At 39.8% G+C, this 18,356-nt stretch overlaps 2 protein-coding genes across 4 annotated transcripts in view; one reads left to right on the forward strand and one right to left on the reverse strand.

Moving 5' to 3' along the window:
• The first annotated feature begins 975 nt into the window (after positions 1-975).
• Positions 976-3,434, forward strand: Arp8 (Actin-related protein 8). The gene is made up of 10 exons (XM_008201606.3): positions 976-1,302; positions 1,347-1,514; positions 1,561-1,761; positions 1,806-2,090; positions 2,138-2,254; positions 2,329-2,481; positions 2,529-2,750; positions 2,797-3,007; positions 3,055-3,183; positions 3,232-3,434. The coding sequence occupies exons 1-10, from the start codon at positions 1,270-1,272 to the stop codon at positions 3,402-3,404; spliced, it is 1,692 nt and encodes a 563-aa protein (XP_008199828.1). The 5' UTR covers positions 976-1,269; the 3' UTR covers positions 3,405-3,434.
• A 128-nt stretch (positions 3,435-3,562) lies between these two features.
• trh (trachealess) overlaps positions 3,563-18,356 on the reverse strand; it is a 54,581-nt gene continuing 39,787 nt past the window's right edge. Inside the window, exons 1-10 of one of the 3 annotated variants that reach the window (XM_015980543.2) lie at positions 16,619-16,932; positions 10,695-10,933; positions 7,863-7,936; positions 7,447-7,536; positions 6,841-7,003; positions 6,376-6,497; positions 6,025-6,325; positions 5,808-5,955; positions 5,601-5,725; positions 3,563-5,530 (exon numbers count right to left, since the gene is read on the reverse strand). In XM_015980543.2, coding sequence (XP_015836029.1) covers positions 4,494-5,530; positions 5,601-5,725; positions 5,808-5,955; positions 6,025-6,325; positions 6,376-6,497; positions 6,841-7,003; positions 7,447-7,536; positions 7,863-7,936; positions 10,695-10,933; positions 16,619-16,788 — 2,469 coding nt within the window. In that variant the 5' untranslated portion in view covers positions 16,789-16,932 and the 3' untranslated portion in view covers positions 3,563-4,493. Of the gene's footprint in view, positions 5,531-5,600; positions 5,726-5,807; positions 5,956-6,024; positions 6,326-6,375; positions 6,498-6,840; positions 7,004-7,446; positions 7,537-7,862; positions 7,937-10,694; positions 10,934-16,618; positions 16,933-18,356 lie in introns of those variants that run through there. The other 2 variants (XM_015980545.2, XM_064359282.1) reach the window with 2 other exon arrangements.

Below are 18,356 nucleotides of genomic sequence, written 5' to 3' on the forward strand. Positions count from 1 at the left end.
CATAGTTATGAAGCATTTTTTGTTTAGTGAGTTAAAAAAAAAAGTATGCCAATAAATCACAAGATTATGTCAAAAATGACGCAAGTTTTAAGCATTTAAACACGTTTTTAGACCAAAAATCAATTTTTTTCTGTTTTTTCTAAACTTGAACGAAAAAATTATCAAATTTGGTCGAAAATGACAAAAAATTTGCCTTTTCAATGCGTTTATTCAGCAAAAATTCAATTATTGTGCAAAATTTTTTGATAAGTAATATCAAAGTTGACATTATCTTTGCAAGTTCTGAGGATTTAAACACGTTTTTAGACTAAAAATCAAGTGTTTTTTCCTTTTTTTATTACACTAGAACGGAAAAATCAATAAATTTGGTCAAAAATTACTAAAAATTTACCTATTCTAAGCCTTTATTCAGCAAAAACTTGATTATTGCGCCCAGTTTCTTAATAAATTGGCTAATAAATCACAAAATTATTTCAGAAATGAGATTTTTTTGTTCTGAGCGTTTAAATAAGTTTTTAGACCAAAAATCAAGTATATTTTTTCAGTTTTTCTTCTCAATTACAGCAAAACTATTCAAAAAAAATTAAATTATTATGATTCTATCTTATGTAAAATAATCTGGGGAATCGATTGACGTTAAGAAAATTGCCACACTGCTAATAGTTTTTTAGTTATGAATTTTTTTCAATTATATCTATTTTGGCTTTTATGAGCAATTTGCTAGTTTAAACAGCATTTATATTTATATGTTCTTATTTTTGTCTTTTATCTCACTGACTATTTACTTATCAAGTTATCAATGTTATCATATAATTCATATTTCAAAGATTTAGGTGGAAATTTAATTATTTGAAAATTGTTGATTAATCACGATAGGCAACACCTTATACAGACTAGCTTATTATCTGTTAGTAGTGCTAGGCAACTCAAAAAACACAATTTTTTTATAGAAAATAAAATAATAAAAAATAAAATTCAAGTTGTTTTTACTTTTTATTACGGCTTTAAACAAAACTGGCTATGTCTATGTGATACAGGTTTTATAATTTGTATTTAAATTCTAAACTCCACATAATAGGACCGGAATAGGCACTAAGATATCTAAAACGTGTTCGCCCCCTTAAAAATTAACTGCTTTGTCTCGTAGTTAAATATTTGAATCGTATCTCCTGAACTCATGTAGCTTATAAAATTAATCCGGTACCGGTATTAAAAAGTGTGGTTATGTAACTATTCCAGCTAAAAAGTGTTCGTTGTTTTTTCTTTTTAATGATGCCAACGTATTGCGAAACGCCTCCAGAGGTGAGCCTTTTTTGCTCGTATGTTAACTAATTTAATTGTTTTAGCACCTCCAGTCTAAGACAATTATAGTGATACATCCTGGCTCTTTAAACCTCCGAATAGGGCGTGCGTCCGACCTGAACCCCTTGACGATTTTACACGCCATAGCTCGCCGTTGTCTGAATAAAAAATACCAGTATAGGGACTCATTCCTCCCCCCGCGAATAGATTTGGTAAAACCCCCCTTAATTGAAGCCGAATTGTTCGAACTGTCTTCAGAGCCAGCCTCAAGAGTTCGAAGACGCCCGTCTTTCCGTCTCCCACACTTTGCAGTCGTGTCTGCAATCGGACGGCCGCCGGCGCTATGCGACGCCCCCTCAGCAAATCGCCGCCTTCAACCGCCGGGCCAAACCCGAGATCTTGGGGCCCAGTGGCGGCGAATGGCTCAAAGTCGAAGGGGACACAGTGATAGGAAACGACGTAATTCGCCAAAAAAAATCTTCAAAATAAAACAAAACTTGTAGATTTTGAAACTCGACCCTAAAGAAACCTTCAACATTCATTTCCCGTTCAAAAGGGGCGACTTTAACATACATCCAGGGCCGGGGGGCTCCATGACTTCAGTATTAGTAGACTTAGAAACCATCTGGACGCACGTCCTCGAGACGCACTTCCAGATCGAGAAAAAAGATTTCAAACACCACAAAGCCGTGCTTATTATACCGGACGTCTATAATAGGACGTTCCTGAGGGAACTAATGTACTTATTATTGCAGAAAATGGGGTTCGGGAGCTGTTTTCTAGTTCAAGTATTCATTTTTACTGACTTTTGGTTGTTGTTAATTTTTAATTTAAGGATCATGTTGCTGCCACTTTTGGCTCAGGTTTAAGTTACGCGTGCGTGGTGGATGTGGGGGACCAGAAAACTTCGGTTTCGTGCGTTGAGGACGGTATTTGTCACCCCAATACCAGGGTAATAACTGTTATTAGTAGTTTATGGCACGAGCGACGTAGTGGCGAGTGTTACAAATCGAAAAATATATATAGGTTCGGCTAGAGTATGGAGGTGGCGACATCACACAGATTTTCTACTGGTTGTTACAAAAGTGTGCTTTTCCTTACAAAGAATGTAACGACCAGAATAAGCTAGATTCGATGTTACTGCGCAAATTGAAGGAAGATTTCTGCCATGTTAACTTGGTAAGACTTGAATTTACTTTCGGCAGTTGGAGGTTGGTTTTCCTTAGGATATTTGTGGCTCGCAAGAAAAGACTTTGATTTTGAAACAGCCGGGAAAGCCAATTTTGAAATACACCATCCAAGTGGGCGATGAGTGTATAGTGGCGCCGCTTAGCATGTTTAGCCCGGAACTATTCGGAATAACGGGCGTTAAGACTATAAGGACTCAGAAGGCGTCAAGTGGGGATCCGGAGGATCCCCACGATGAAAACTACTTGCGTGATATAAGAGTGAGTGGCATTTTTCGTAGTTTGTTCATTTTTAACCGTCTGATAGCGGAAAGGAATGAAAGATAACATGGAACCGAGCACTTCCGATCTGCTCAGTGAACCATACTTAGAGCAATCACAAAATCCCACAAACGAGGATGATGTTGTTGTGGATGCGATCGATACGGTGGCACCCAGCTATGACAAAGAGTTTGTGATCGCGCCAGGTCAGATCTTGGGTCTTGACCAGGCGGTTCTGCAAAGTATCGACAGATGTCGTAAGTTGTAGCGCTGTAGCGTTGCAAATTCAATCGATTGGTTCCAGCCAATGAGGACCTCAAGCGCAAAATGTACGGTTGTATTTTAATAGTTGGCGGCGGGATGAAATTTTCAGGAATCGGGACGTGGCTTCAGAACCGCATTTCACTTCAAATTCCATACTTATACCGCGCGGGTATGTAGGTACCAAGTGTTGGTAACGCCGTTGATACGTCTGCCTTAGAACAGCTTGATATTATAACAAATCCCAGAGATATGGACCCGGCCATGGTAGCATGGAAAGGCGCTTGCATAATGTCCTGTCTGGAGACGGCTCATGAATTGTGGATTTTGGCCTCTGAGTGGGAAAAATACGGGGTGCGAGTGTTGCGGGAAAGGGCGCCTTTCACATGGTGATTTGTTTCGAAATAAAGTTTTGCACGAGTACTTTGAGTTTAATTCCTGAACCCAACCCAAAAAAAAAATAATAAAAACCTACCGACTGCGCCAATTGACGATACAATTTAAAAAAATGGTGGCGGGTTAGTGTAGGTGGCTGATTTATCGAATTCGACTAAATTGTGAAGGTAATTTATTAAACAAAATCAGAATTAAGTATATATTGCACATAAATATGTTGCTACATATCCATGAAGCTGTCATATTAATTCACATATTAAATTTGTACTGAACACCATGTGACAACATAACACAACTAATTCTAACATCTGGAACAAGAAAAATTAACAAATTAAAGAGAATATCACATTCCTACATCGTCAGCACCTTTTCGTGATCGTAATAATAGTGGATTTCGTTTCCAAACACTCACATCTCCAAAAATTTGATTTACCGATCAAAAACTGGAATGTAGATATGATCTGTCGTTTATTATCAAGAGCAAGTGTTTTCTTTTCAATGTAAATAGCCCAAAATACTGTCACCAATGCCCAACAAAAGAATAATATACATACAGCTATCTAAAATTATGTACATAGTATGATATACCAGTTGGTATGCTGGATCATCAGCATTATCAAATTATACAACACATTTACTATATAGGAGTCGTTTTTCCATCAGACACATTATTTAGTTGAATTTTACGCGACAAAGAAACTCCGATATAATAAATCTTAATAAATAAGTTGTGACAATGACACTGTAGATGGTAAATAATACGAAATAACATGATAATACAATGCGCAAACGAAAAACCTTAACATATTTGATATGTCAGAGTATTACCTAGATAGAGTTGTGTGATGAAAAACGAATCATGTCATTTTATATTATTTTCTTTGGTTTAAAAATAGTTAAACGAGCACTTTCGTTAATTTGCCGACTACATTTCATATTTGTTGCATTTAAAAAATACAATAACAGTACTAATATTACACTAGCAGTAAAAATAATAGTACCACATCAGTATTAACAATTATAAATCGTTCACATAAATTATATAAGGAACATAGTCAAATTCACTGAAAGTCGTTCGTATTTACACTATGACGGGGAATACCAGTTGGCGGGAGCCGTGGGAGCACTTTTCCCGGGATGATAGAGATGGAATCCAGCACTAGCCGCCCCGTGGTGGTAGAACTGGGGCTGCTCGACGTAAGAATAAACCTGGGGCTTGAGAGGAAGCGGACTATCGGGGTACTGATGACGCAGAACGTCTTGGTACGGCACGGGAGTATCGAAAGCAACTCCTCCATGCAACTGCTGATGTTTATCGCGCGGAGATACGCTGGACGGAGGTGTCATCGCAGAATGATAGTCCATTGAGTAACTAGTCGGGTAATTTTGGTGTTGCGAGAGGAGGAATTGGTGTTCACTGTACGAGGACGAGCCCTCGCTCCCGGGGGGCGTCGGCAGGGGGCCCACCCCCACCTGCCCGTCCCCGGGGTAGTACCCCGTCGAGCTGCTGGAGCGGCTGGACGCGCTGGTGATCCCGTGGACGTTGGCTCGAATCACGCTCTCTCTGTTCGCGTACAGCTGGCGCAGGAGGGCCGAGGCCGGCAGGGGCCCCTGCTGCTGGAGCTGCTGGTGGTGGTGGGCCCCGATCCACTGAATGGTGGTGCGCTGCTGCTGCTTGAGGAGGGCGTCGGTGCTGAAATCGGTCGGCTGATGCGGGGGCGACTTGCACGAAGGCAAATGCTTCGACATTGCGTTCTCCAGGTCCTTGACCGAGGTCCCGCTGCTCCCCGTCTCCTCCAGGTTTTTGGGACTAGTCCCGGAGGAGACCGCGCTGATGGAGTGGCAGGAGGACGCCGGACTCATGACCGTGTTGGTCCGGTGCACCTCCTCCTCCTCGTCCTCCTCCGAAGAAGCGTTCTTCCGTTTGGAGGAGCGTCGGGTTGAAATTGATGTTTTCCTTTGGTCTGTTGGAGTCTGGAGTTTCGAGACTTCCAGACGGCGGGTGCGGGGGTCGCCGGACTCCTCGATAGTGCCTCCGCCGCCCCCTGGGGCCGTGGACGTGTCCTCCAGGTTCTGCGTCGTGTCCTGGGGCGGATTGGGCGGGCCTCCGCTGTTCCGGCCATCTTACCACAGAATCAGATTAACACTATATTCAAATACTAAATAACTAGCATTGGTGGTACGGTAACGTACCTCCACGATCGGCGTCGGGGGAACCGTTCTCGGGGTCGTTGCTGTTCGCCTCCTCCCGCTTCACCATGTGGGTGTTATCCTCCATTTGGCAGCAGTCCATTATCATATTTTCGTATTCGCGACCACTGAAAATCATCATCAATCAAAATTGGGTTCACTTGCGCCGTTATAAGCACTGTCCAACAAAAAAGTGCTTGGAAATCTCACCTTATTACATAATTTACACAGATAATATTTTGCTCGTCGGCGTTTTTCGAATTGCAGACGACCGTAGCGCACGTTTGCATCCAAGTATATCCCCCGCTTTTGTTCATTAGTCGGTAGTAATGCGTTAATACTTGTCCTTTGTGTATCACTAGAATAATGGAAAGAAGACAGTGAGTGAAAGGGTGTTGTAGATGAATAGATGTGTAAATTAGCTTACAGTCAATATGACATTTTCTTAATTTATTGGCATCTTCACCATGGCACAGAGTATATAAATTTCTACCAGTTAATTCTTCAGCCGTGTAATCTAAGAGGTCTGAGACTTTCGGTTCACAGTGTGCTATTCTAAAGTCAAAGTTGATTCTAGTTACGAACATGTCGGATTCTAATCGAATTTCATGTACACTTGGGGGTGGGAGCGCAATTGCTAAAGCAACCATTCCTAGGAGCGGAGGCTGGGATTTTCGAGAATGTGAAAAAGTATACTGCGGTCGTAGCCTACATAACATTAGAACAACCTAGAAAACAATCATTGCAAGCGAAATCTACGCAAGTTGAGTTATCATACGCGATATCCGGATGATTTAAAGTGACATCCTCTTTTGGTTAACGTTGATTTCATCCTAACACAGAAAGCTCGGTCTAACCCCTTGAAGGGAGGGTTGGTTCCGATCGACATAATCGTTGATACTGCAAATCATCGACGATATTAGGTCAGAGCCCGAAATTTTTGGCTAGAAACTTGATGAGTTGTAATTTGGTTGAATATTAGATTGTGTCCAGTCAAGCAATTGAATGAAATCCAGTGGTATACACAAGCTGCCGCAGCATTCCTGGGCGTGACACATAACACCAGTACGGAATAACAATTGACCACGTACATGAGGCAGCTTCTGCATGCTTAACCACTATTTCCTGTCGGAATCATACGATTGCATCGAACTTTTCATCGATTTAAGACCTACAGTTACCAAACTCAACTGCACTTATTACAAAATCATCAATTCAAGCTCGCGTTTAGCATCTTTCTTACCGTCGGGATTATTGGTACCTGCTGTGGAAGCGCTCTCTTCGGAACCGCTTCCAGGTGACGCTAGATTCTGCCCTTGGGCAAGCCCTAAACCTAACTGCTCTGCCATTTCCGAATGGTCCAGGTGGTGGATGTAGTCGAAAACGCTGCTGCCAGTCATCTCCACCTGCGAAAAGTTGTCAAGATTTTTGATGGCAAATTTCTAGTGTAGTAGAGTAATGCAAAGAGTAGGGAGTAAGTCGAAGTCGAGCAATTGTTTTAAAAATCCGGTGTCGTGTTGTGTTATTTTGCCAAATGGGCGATTTGAGGCAGTTGAAGTATAAAGACGTTTGTCCGAGGCGAGTGTAGGTGATAACGTGTACGTGTTCTTCTAAGGTCTGCCATGTTCCCGCAGTTGCAAATACCCTATTGATTGTGGAACCCGCCAGTCCTATTATGAATGGCAGGCACGCTGCTGCAGAGGACTACGTGAGGAGCATTCGGCAACGGGGCGGTTGGCGGTAGAATATAGGAATATAGCGAGAAACAGGCGCATAGTGTCGACTGTCGCGAGTTACTTTTAGTTCGCCGAAATTACATATTGTAGCTGGAAGTGAAGAAAACCCTTACCTGTGAAAGGCCGAGGTATATCGAGACCGTCTCCGAAATGTACAAGAAGCGTCCATCCGCCGCCAGCGCTAACGCGAACCCATCCAGAGACTGGAAAAGAACGCCTTTCAAACATCTCCAAGCATGTCAACAATTCAATATTCAATAAAAAGATGACTCATACAAAGTGACTTTTATTATACGTGTCGTATATTACAAGAAGACTGCTGATCTAATACCGTTCGTTTCGTCAAGCCTTTTACTTCCTTCCACCCAATTTTCCCCGACTGAAGTCTGATCCCTTCGGTGTATAAAGAATGACCGTCAAGACATGACAGGAATAAGTAACTTGTCCCACAACGCTGCGAGACTTTATGCCATTTTCGAGATACTTTTTTGACAAATATATGTATAAATAATGTCGCCTAAATCCCTACCTGAAGGATATGCGTTCCTTGATGCTGCTCGAACATATCCATTGCGATCCCCGCCACAGACCGACTCCTTCCAGCTGCAACGAAGTTAATAGATGAGTCAAACCCGAGCAAAGGGTAACAAAGCTATGAATATCATCACACTGAATGGGATTTACTGCCGAGCAGTTTTTATCTCTCCATCTCACTACAGATGATAAATTAAGAGCAAATATTTGGACTAAAGCGGAGAAACGAGCCCTATATTGACATCAGTGTCTGTTTTACTGTTCATGAAACAAATGATTGTTGTGATAGTTTTGAAGAATGGCGCTTTTGATATATTAATTTCGCCGTGATATATTTGCTGCTATATTGGAGTTTTTACAATCTATAGTTCTAACATAATATATGAGCCTCGCACGGAAGCAGACATTCCCCGTCTGATACACGCTCAAAACCTGTAACAAATTGGATATAATGTCATCTGTAAAATATTACCGCCCTATACCTAACTTTATAGACATTTACTGAGAATGTAGTCTGCTGACTTATCTCTCCGATTGACTCACCCCATCATAACAAATGTTACTACACATCTTTAGCCCTAATTCCCCAGTGCCAATTTGACATAACTAGAATTTCTCACGTAGATAATCAAAATTTTACTACAACGGGAAATTTAATTAATTGAAAGGATTTCTTCAGCACTACCTACATCGAGAGCACGTGCCCGACTTGCTAATTGACTCGCCAAAGAGCTCACGACTCTGACGCGGATCAGAAAGAACCTTTATTACACATTATTCACAAAACACGCATGCCGTCTTTTCCAAATTGCAGCCCAAATATTTACCGACATGGATAGGGTTAATGATAATCCTCCCTAGTTAAAACAAGTCAACAAACTAATGTTAATCGGATTCGGTATTGAAAATGTAAATAGGCGGGCACGAGAAACAGACCCCGCATATCAAAACTTAATTTCCTTATCACTTAAATTTTTGCTGAAAAGAATGCTCCCGTGCTCAAATATTTCCGAAGTACGTTTGACGATATCCAGGTCATTGTATTGATTAAAATCTACAAGAAATGACTAATCAATCAGGAGTGACAAGTTGCAGTTTAATTTAATAAATTCGTCCTGTTTGGAGGAATTTTTGGCGTTGGAGCGTGGGGTTGGGGCGGTTGTCTTTGACTAACATAGTGGCAATCTGACGTGTATGTTAGGCTTGATTGAAAGTGTGTCATCATGCTAACTCGGTTCCGCTTAGAGCGGTGGGCCCCTAACTACAACATGTAAATCTAATCATGAACCCTCGCTGTTAAACTCGCAAATCCAATTCTATCCCCGGCCGAGAATGATAAAATTAGGTGGTGCTTATTGTAAACCAAACTCGGAAAATTCACAGCCGTAATTCGTGTACTTGTGGCAGCGAGGGTTCCAAGTGAAATAATTATGGAGAATTAGACCGCGCTTGAACATTCTTACTTGCACACTTTTAATGAATTGACACTGATCTGGAGGGTTAGGGGGTTTTGTTTCAATTTTCAAATGAAATTTACTCTGCTTCCGTTACCGACGCTCTTCAAACAACTCAAACCGCGAATTACACAAATTCGATATTATATTGCATTTGCATAACTTTGAACTGCCGCCGGAGCAATTTAGCAAGTTCCTCGGCGACGCGACGCGTCAATAAAAAAATTCAAAAATTGTTTTAGTGCCGCTTTTTGCGAAAAATCGGATTAATGATTCACTGAACAAAGGAGGGGGCTGTTTTCGGCGCTGACGAGCTAAAGGTCTGTTATTGAATTATCGGGAACACAAGCCGGACTATGGGCTGACCAGGCGAAGAAAAACTCTCTGGAGAGAACTCCTCGACTGCCTCAATATTGTTTTTATGAAAGATGCTGCTCCCATCTGCAGCTGCAAATGGGAATGTCCCTATTAATCCCTTTTATCGGTGATAATATTTTATCGCGCTCTATATTTTCCTTCACGTTAGTTTTGTTTGCTTGATTGAATGCCGACAAAATAACACCGAATTCAGCTCATCAAATCATCCTCATCACACTTAAATATTCGGCTGCGACTCCGACCAATAGACTCGCTTTAAAATTTTTTGTTTATCGCTTATCTCGACTTTTTATTGGTTGAGCAGTTGACGGGGCTTGGCTCAGATTAGCTCTGGGGATAGCTCCACCCAATTAAACAATCATCATTTTTGGCTGTTTTACTGGTTTTATTCAGTGTTTTGTTAGCATTTTGCCTTTCAGGGAGAGTCAAAAGTGGAAGGGCGTCATTTTGGCATAGGGATTGGTACGCAATTTCCTGCTTTTGACTGTGTGGTTACTTTAAGTATGCAGCTCAACAACATAAACATTAAGCAAAATTTCAAATTACGATTCACAATCACGTAGCACAGCAACGAATGGACTGAAATATCAACTAAATAAAAACAAAATGGTCGCCTATTTTATTATTCTGCAGTCACAAGCTTTGAAACAGTGTAGTGTCATAACCTCATTGCTCATTGTTCGTCAAGAATAAGCTAGAAAGCACGGTAAATTCATTACTGTCCGATTGCTATACAAGGATTCGTAGTAAAATTTGTGTATACGTGCGCTGCTTAAGATCATAAAAAAATTAATTATGCAGATTTCAACTTTCTAATCTAATTAGAATTCTTACACACGATTTTTTGATTAGTGAGGCAATGGCAGAATGAATTGAGAATGAATAAATTACAGCTCAGGCAGTAACAGTAACGCTCCTTGTCCATTATTCCCGGCTATATGCGAGGAATGTTAATTAGGCGCTTCCGCGGAATTTTTTTCGGGATGGTTCCTTACCTTTTAGGGTTTTGTTGGGAGGAGGGCCATCGCGACTCCATGGCGGGTCTCCATGCCCTGAGAAGTCCCTAAGTTTGAGATAGGAAATGGTGAGTCGAATGATACTAGCTTTGTCTAATTGTGAGGTGATGGCAGCGGGAAGCGGAAGCATTTTGGCTAATTCATAGAATTCGAAATTTTCTTTTCCTCTCCTCGATCGCGCAGCGTCCCTGCTTTTCTCTTTCCTAAGTTCGAGGATACTGTAACAAAAGAAGGATCACATTTAGTGGAGACGGTCCATTGAAAACGGCCTAAAACTTTTCGCCGTTATTTAGCTACCCTTAATTTAAGTGTTAACTGTTATCGGAAAACACGCCGATATTCAAGTCTGTATTGAAATCAAAGCTCCCAAAGGAACAAGTCGCGAATGAAAAGAAGTAGAAATCGGGCCGGACAACGGTCCCCGAGGATGGATAAAAGTGAAAAGTAACCTTCTCGCATCAGAATCCGGAGCGGAAAATACGAAAACCGGAAAGCTGACGGTGATGATTAGGCGATCCTAAAATGAAATGTCCAGTAAGACGAGAACTGGAACTAGAAGAATTAAGGCGGACGGAAGGGGCAGGTTAACGAGCCTTTGGAGCGCGACCGTTCGACGACACGTACAACAACGACAATCTCTTATCACCACCCCACACCCCTCCGACAAACCTTCGACACTTGCACTAGCAACACAAAAAAATTTAGCTCAACCTTTTGTACTTTCACCCCGATAAGGGCAATAGACATTATAAACCTACAGGATATGGGTATATTTTTATTCTGAAAAAGCGAATGAATAATTTAAGAAAGATTTTCTTCAACTCAAAATGTTTCTAAATCTGTACATGCCGATTAAAAAAAATTGGGAAAGGTATAAATTCAGAATTTTCTTTCATCGAATCTGTTAAATTTGATAACAGCACACATACTTATAAATTGTTTTTGTTTTATATTTTTTCATTCAATGTACTATTGAAAATTGCTCTTTTGTCGGTTTTAAATTATATTAATTTTTTGACACCTAAATAAAGTTTGGTCTCTTGTAAAAACTGAAATTGGCGCAGTCAGTAGGATTTGAAGAAGAGGCGACTTTTTTGCAAAATTCTTACGTGTTAATGTATGTTACTTGAATAAAATCTTTGGAGGGAAATCAGGTCAAATACCATATGGTGATTTTACTACCGAAAATCTTTTTGGGACATAATTAAATAACGTTTTAATTGAGCATTTCTGAGGAAGTTGAGAGTTGTGTTTGGAGCGCTGTGCGTCATTGTTTGGTGGGAAGCGCGCGTACACATGGTAGAACATTAGATCCGGAAGCTTTTTGATGTCGGTCCGGGTGTGGGTCCCCGGAGAGGTCCGGTCATTAGCGCGACATACGATTGCACGTACGTCGGCCATAAACCGGACCATCCGCGGCTGCCAGTCAGCATTCCGGCAGAAAACGTCTTTCTAGAAGACTAGGAAAGAGACGTGGGCCATTTCGTCGGTCAATCGTCTATGCAAGGGATCTTGCACTTGAGAGGAGTACAGGAGATGAAAGGCGTCCGAAACGTCCCCGGGGACGGCCATCGGGGGCGAGCCAGGCCCGGATTACCCAAATTGATAGTCGGTGTAATTTTTTTCCATTTAAAAATTAAATAAACTCTTCTAAGCCCACTGGGACAAAAAAGAAACGCGACTAACGCGTGTGCCTTTCACTTTTGGCGACTAGACTTCTCGAGTCCTCGAATTAAAACGTGTGTTGTTTGGGTATAAGTGGTGTAATCCGGCCCTGGCGCGGGGCGAGGTGTCGCCAGGTATGTTCGGCCCTTTGGACGGATAACCTAATAATCGGCAAGCGAGGGCAAAGTCCCCGAGGGCCGAAATGACGGTTGAAGTAGCATAGGCCAATTTCTACCAATTTCGGCGAAAGTTCGCCTTAATTTTGTTTTCACACGCTGCCCCTCGCAAGTGCCGTAAATTGGGCAGACGCGATGCCGACAGAGACAATTCTTTGGTTCAATTATCGGCTCCGGTCCCCGAAGACCGGAATCCCGGAATCCGTTCTTTCCGGAGTCCGGCAAAGCGGTCGCTTTTACTCGCCACCTTCTGTTATTGCGGTCCTGTTATGATCAATTCTTATAGTTTTTTCGTTTTATTGGACTAAAGGAGGGTAGTATGAGATAATGCGATTATATTGGGAATGCCGCTTTATAGGGGTGTACTAAAATAAAATGAAAACAAGTCCAATTGCCGGCGCGACGCTCTGGATTTGTTGATTCCGCTGCTTCAGCGTAATTTACTCGGCCCCTTGAGCCTCTTTCAATCACACATTGAGATTCTTCCAGATGTAAATGAATCACGACACACAGATTTGACCAACGAATTTACCCAACAACCCTCATCCAATACACAATTCATCAGATAAAATGCAAACCAAAACCACCCTCAATCCCAGTTTACACAAAAACAAAAAATACAAGTACTTAAATAATTTCGGATTTTCTTAGAGCTCTTCCTCTTTAACTACAAACTGATTACTTGAATTTATAATTAGAGTAGGTTTTAATTTGTTTACTCATATGGCAACGCTGATTGTGACAATAAATGAGTCAATTAGTGAGTCAAAGATAGCAAATTTTGAATATTTAGTTAGTATATTTTTTTCTCACTTTTGTACTAGTTAATGATGGTGTATTTCAGACCTTACCATTTAGTTTGACTTTGCAAGACATGAAATTATAGGGGAAAGTTACTTAATACTATTTTATTAACGACTACTTTTGAGTTAAATTTATTACACGAAGTTATAAACAGTAATTCGTTCATATTTCGGAATAAAATGCTAAGCAAAGCTTGCCGATAAATTGGAGCAATGGGAGCGAATAATCCTGCGTTTTTCAAGCTTTCTGATTTGCTGGGTGTTTTTGACAATAACCGGTAAATTGCGGATTGGCAGCTTAAAAGAGAGGCAATTATTTTAAGAATGCCCGTGTGTGACGATCGTTTCCTCACTTTGAAAAAGCGAAGAATGAAAATAATCTGTCTCGTCTGAGTGACAGCGAGTGCTCGTGGTCAGTGAAGCGTATAAGCAATGTAGCTAATTAAGCCTTCGTGCAAATAGGTGTCCACAATTAATTGTGCATGTAATGCAATAAAAGGCAATTTAAATAAATATAAACACCTGGGTAAAAACCCCACCGTTTTGATTCTAATTAGAAGTGATCTGTTTTTTATAGGGACGTGTTATCATAAATCATAAATGTGGTTTACTCTGAAATACGAGTATTCTTGAGCCGGCAAGTGCAATATATCATGAGATTACAGGTTATCACATAGCACCCCTATCTCGCATTACATTATTTTAATGGAGCGGATTCTTATTATTCGAGGATACACACACTCTATGCATATAAGTGCTTTACGAGCCTCAACTTCAAATTCGAGGGATAAACGCTAAGCTCTAAAATGTCTGTACGCTGTAATTTTGACGGTGATGCGGTCATACAAAAACCTGGACTTGTCAATGGAAAGAATTGAAATCATTTCACACATGGCTTACTTTCAAACAAAAAATCTTGCTATTACAAGTTTTCGTTTGGTGTTTCATATATCATTTCATAACGATTAGACTTTAAACAATTTGCAACCAACTACGTATAAGTATTCATGCCCAAATATAAACATTATATAAACTTATTTATGGTTATCAGCGATTAATATTCACCCGACGTGCCATCCTGTGGTATATGGACATCGGCTATCAATTTGATCATTACATTTAATGCAAGAAAGACAAAGGAAAAATATTTCAGTCTTGAGACACTTTTATTTTCCAAGAACCATGTACGCAATTAATCTGACGCCCAGCATTACGCAAAACGAGACTGATTCAACATATATGGTAATTCTTTTAGGGCTCACCCTTTTTAACTTTTGAAATTTTGAATTATTTTTTGAATGAACACTGTTTTTACAATAGAATGACTCAAAAGAATATCATTTTTTATATCTAGCTCTTACAGTTTTTAAAATAATCTTAAAAAACTGATTTTAGCTCATTATTCTCATTTTTACTCAATTAAACTCGAAAAATACGATAAAATGTTTAATTGGTCCACCATTTTCATTCAATAAGTTGAGAACTCGGTGGTAGATTGAGTTACTTTAAGTAATTCGTTAAGTTATAATAAGCCATACTTAATTGAATTATATTGTTTTACTGCTTATTTGATGATGAATCTGCTAAAAACTAAATAAAATATTGAAGGTTTGGCAATTGTTTGATATTTTACAAAGCCTCTAAAACTTTTGGTCATGGATAAAAAAAATTAATCACTTATTCCAATAAGAGCAATCAATAAGAGCTTTAAATAAACCCCTGCAAATAAATATTTTGACAAAAGAAATGCCACACCTCATAAACTATGACAGATGAGTACCAACAACTTGGGGAATTTTACTTTGAAAATATGTGGTTTCCCTTTAGAATTTCAATTTTTTGCAGTTATTTTGAAAATAGATTATTTAAATCAGCCCTAAAATAATCACCTTATATAGACAAATGATTTTTCGATATTGGGTTTCTTTGACAACACAAAGATAAAAATTGATCCAATATTTTGAAGAAAATTCCTCCTATTAGTTTTTTAGTTTCTTATTGTTATATGTGATGTAATTTCATTTTTGAAAACGAGGAATCAAAAATTATGCCAAAAAATCCAGAATTCGCATGGTCGAGTAAAAAATTCATATAATCGCGTGTGGGGAGACGAAAACCTTATAAATTAATTTATGTAGTAATATCCATTATTTACTCTTATTGCAGGTAAACACTTTTTGCTAAGCTTGTAAAGATTTTATAAAGACATTTGATAAAGATTATAAGATTTGTATACCGTTTAAATTAAATAAAATTAAATTGAAATTAAAGCGTATGTATTATATATCTTTGTAAAGAAGAAAGCTGGGAAGAAATTATAAATAAATCTGAAGAAATTTGAGTTTGTACGGTTTTATTCTGACACAAAAAAATTGCAAAAAAAGACTGCCCAAGTGAAATTTTTTGGAGAAGTTCTGTTATTTTTAATGTCATAGCTTTATTTTTTAAGTTCACAATATTTTTTTAAACTTGAACTAAGCCATAAGATTATGATGTTTATTTCATTTACAGTTTTTACTGTGAAAGTGCAGGACTTTGGCTCAAATTTATAAAATTATGGTATGCAAAAGACAATGGAAAAGTATCTAGTATCTAGAAATACCGTTTCTATGTCAGGTAATAAACGTTTAAAAAATTCTTCAATTTCTCCCGAAATTTTTGAATTGTATTTCTACAGGTACTCTGTTTGAAAATAGCATTCTACAATGTAGGTTTTTTTGGGGGGTAAGAACCATTTCGGAATAATTTGGTTAAGTAAGGAATCAATTTTTGAAGAATTATTTAAAAATTTTGATCTGTCAATTTTTAACACAGCCTGCTCTAATTCAGTTTATTTTCGGTTTCATGTTATAATACCTATAGCTAGGTAGATATATGAATGCAAAGAGAAAAAGAGCAAAAATTTGGACTCGATTTTGGATTCTTCCAATATATTTTTTTGTAACAATGCAATGACAACATGGGTGTTTCATTTTGCGTTTTTTGATGGATTTGCTTTTGTAAATACATGAAGACAGCATGGAAACGCCACACCATAGTAGTTATTTGATTTGGCGCCAATGCATAATAGGAAAATAGACTTATAGATCATGATTTCGCATTTTTGGGTGGAGATAGCTGGCCATATAAAATTTCAGCTATAGAATTGAGCGTGGCGGTCGGTGCAGCGGTGGTGTGTGTGTTAGTGTGGGAGCGGGGAATCCCCTGGAGGCGTTTAGCGTAATGAAGGTGTTTAATCAGAATATATAAGTTGACATGCCCTGGTTCGAGGAGAGGAGTCTGTTTGTAGGAGACACACATATCCGCTGGTACGAACCAGGAGTGGGTGAAGGCTGGGTTGATGTTGACTCCGATGCCTATGGGAGGCTGGTGCCTCTGGAAGCCCGAGGAGACGGCGTAGTCCATGGCGACCGCCTGGTAAGGCAGCATGCTGAAGACGCAATCACCCACAGCACCCACAGCACACGAGGTCTCAAGTCGCGGAGAACCGGTGCTAAGCTATTGCCGTTACTACCAACAAGTGACTAATGACTGTAGTAACGAGTGACGGCGAGGTGGGCGTGAGGGGGCGGGGAGAGCGCCGCTGATTGGTCGCGGGCACGCAGCTGTGCCATTTACCGCGAGGCCATTCGCCGCCCCCACGCCGTCGCCACGCTCGCGCCCGCCGAGTAGCAACAAGTAGCCAATACACCACCGCCGTCACCTAAACCTCGCCGCTATCGCTATAGCGGCTAATCTATGAGATGCACTGCTGGTGCGCCGCTTTCTGCTTTATGTCGGCCTCATTGTCTCATCGCTTCGCCGCAAATTCCGCTCTCGCCGCCACCGGACAACTGGGCTAAACGCCTAACGCCTTCCTCAAAAAATCATTACTACACGACGCGCGATGCGCAACAACTGCAAACTGCAGCTTAACATGATTCAGGTGCGATGGGCGGCGTTACCGACGAGCTTGCCGCCGCCTTGCCATCTCGCACATGCACATATTTACGCGACCAGAGATTTAACAACAAAAACGCCCGACCAGGAGGATGCCTTCCCCTGAATTATTCACGCCTTATGACTACGTTACATCTTAGATCATCAATAAAAACTCCAACTTCACACATTCGATAACAAATTGCTTCACATCTGCGAAAATGGCGGCTTCAGTTGCTCAGTTATTAATAAAAAAATAACTATAACTTCCACTGATTGACGACAAGTGCGGACCCAAACCCAGAATTAGGTCAAGGGCCAAAATCACTAAGAGCCATAAGTTTTCCCAAAACTTATTTTTTTGTGATTTATTGATTGACCTATTTTTGAATTATGGCCGTTTTTTCCACGGCTTAGACGCTTTTTTGACCTAAAAACTTAGTTCTGTATGAATAAGTTTGCATTAGCAAACATGATCTTTCATCCATTAACATTATTGGCTAATAAAGATTGCCAGTTTTTGTAAAACTGTGAAGGAAATTCTAAAACAACACGAAAACCCACCCTGATTAAAGGTCAAGTTTAGCGTGTTACCTATTGGGGAAAGTAGTCTATATTGTACCGATGCTTAAACTGTATCTTTGCCAATTTTTAAAGAACAAATGCTTATTTCGTCCTCTAACGATTGTAATTAATAGGAAGTAATTTGACATCAGTGTAATAAAATTCAAAGCTGTAGTTAAAAGTTTTATTGTGTTATCAACGAAAGAACAGATTTTCGATTTACAATGTAAGTTTGCTTCAATTTCGATTTTTATTTTTCCGTAAGGATTTTTACGCAATATTTTTATTTCATTATGTTATTTTTAACTTTACGTTTTGTTCTGCAATCCCATTTTTGTTTATTTGTTTACAAAAATTTGTAAACTTGGTTTCCTAAACTGTTCCATCATTAATTCATTAGGTATACTATTACGATCAATGCATAAGTGACTAATGTTGTTATTTATAATATTCCAGGTTCTGTTTTATTTGTAATAGTTGAAAGACTTTTTTGTTCAGAGTTTTAGTGCTGTTTT

The sequence above is a fragment of the Tribolium castaneum genome, chromosome 10, assembly GCF_031307605.1.
Source record: "Tribolium castaneum strain GA2 chromosome 10, icTriCast1.1, whole genome shotgun sequence".
NCBI lineage: Eukaryota > Metazoa > Arthropoda > Insecta > Coleoptera > Tenebrionidae > Tribolium > Tribolium castaneum.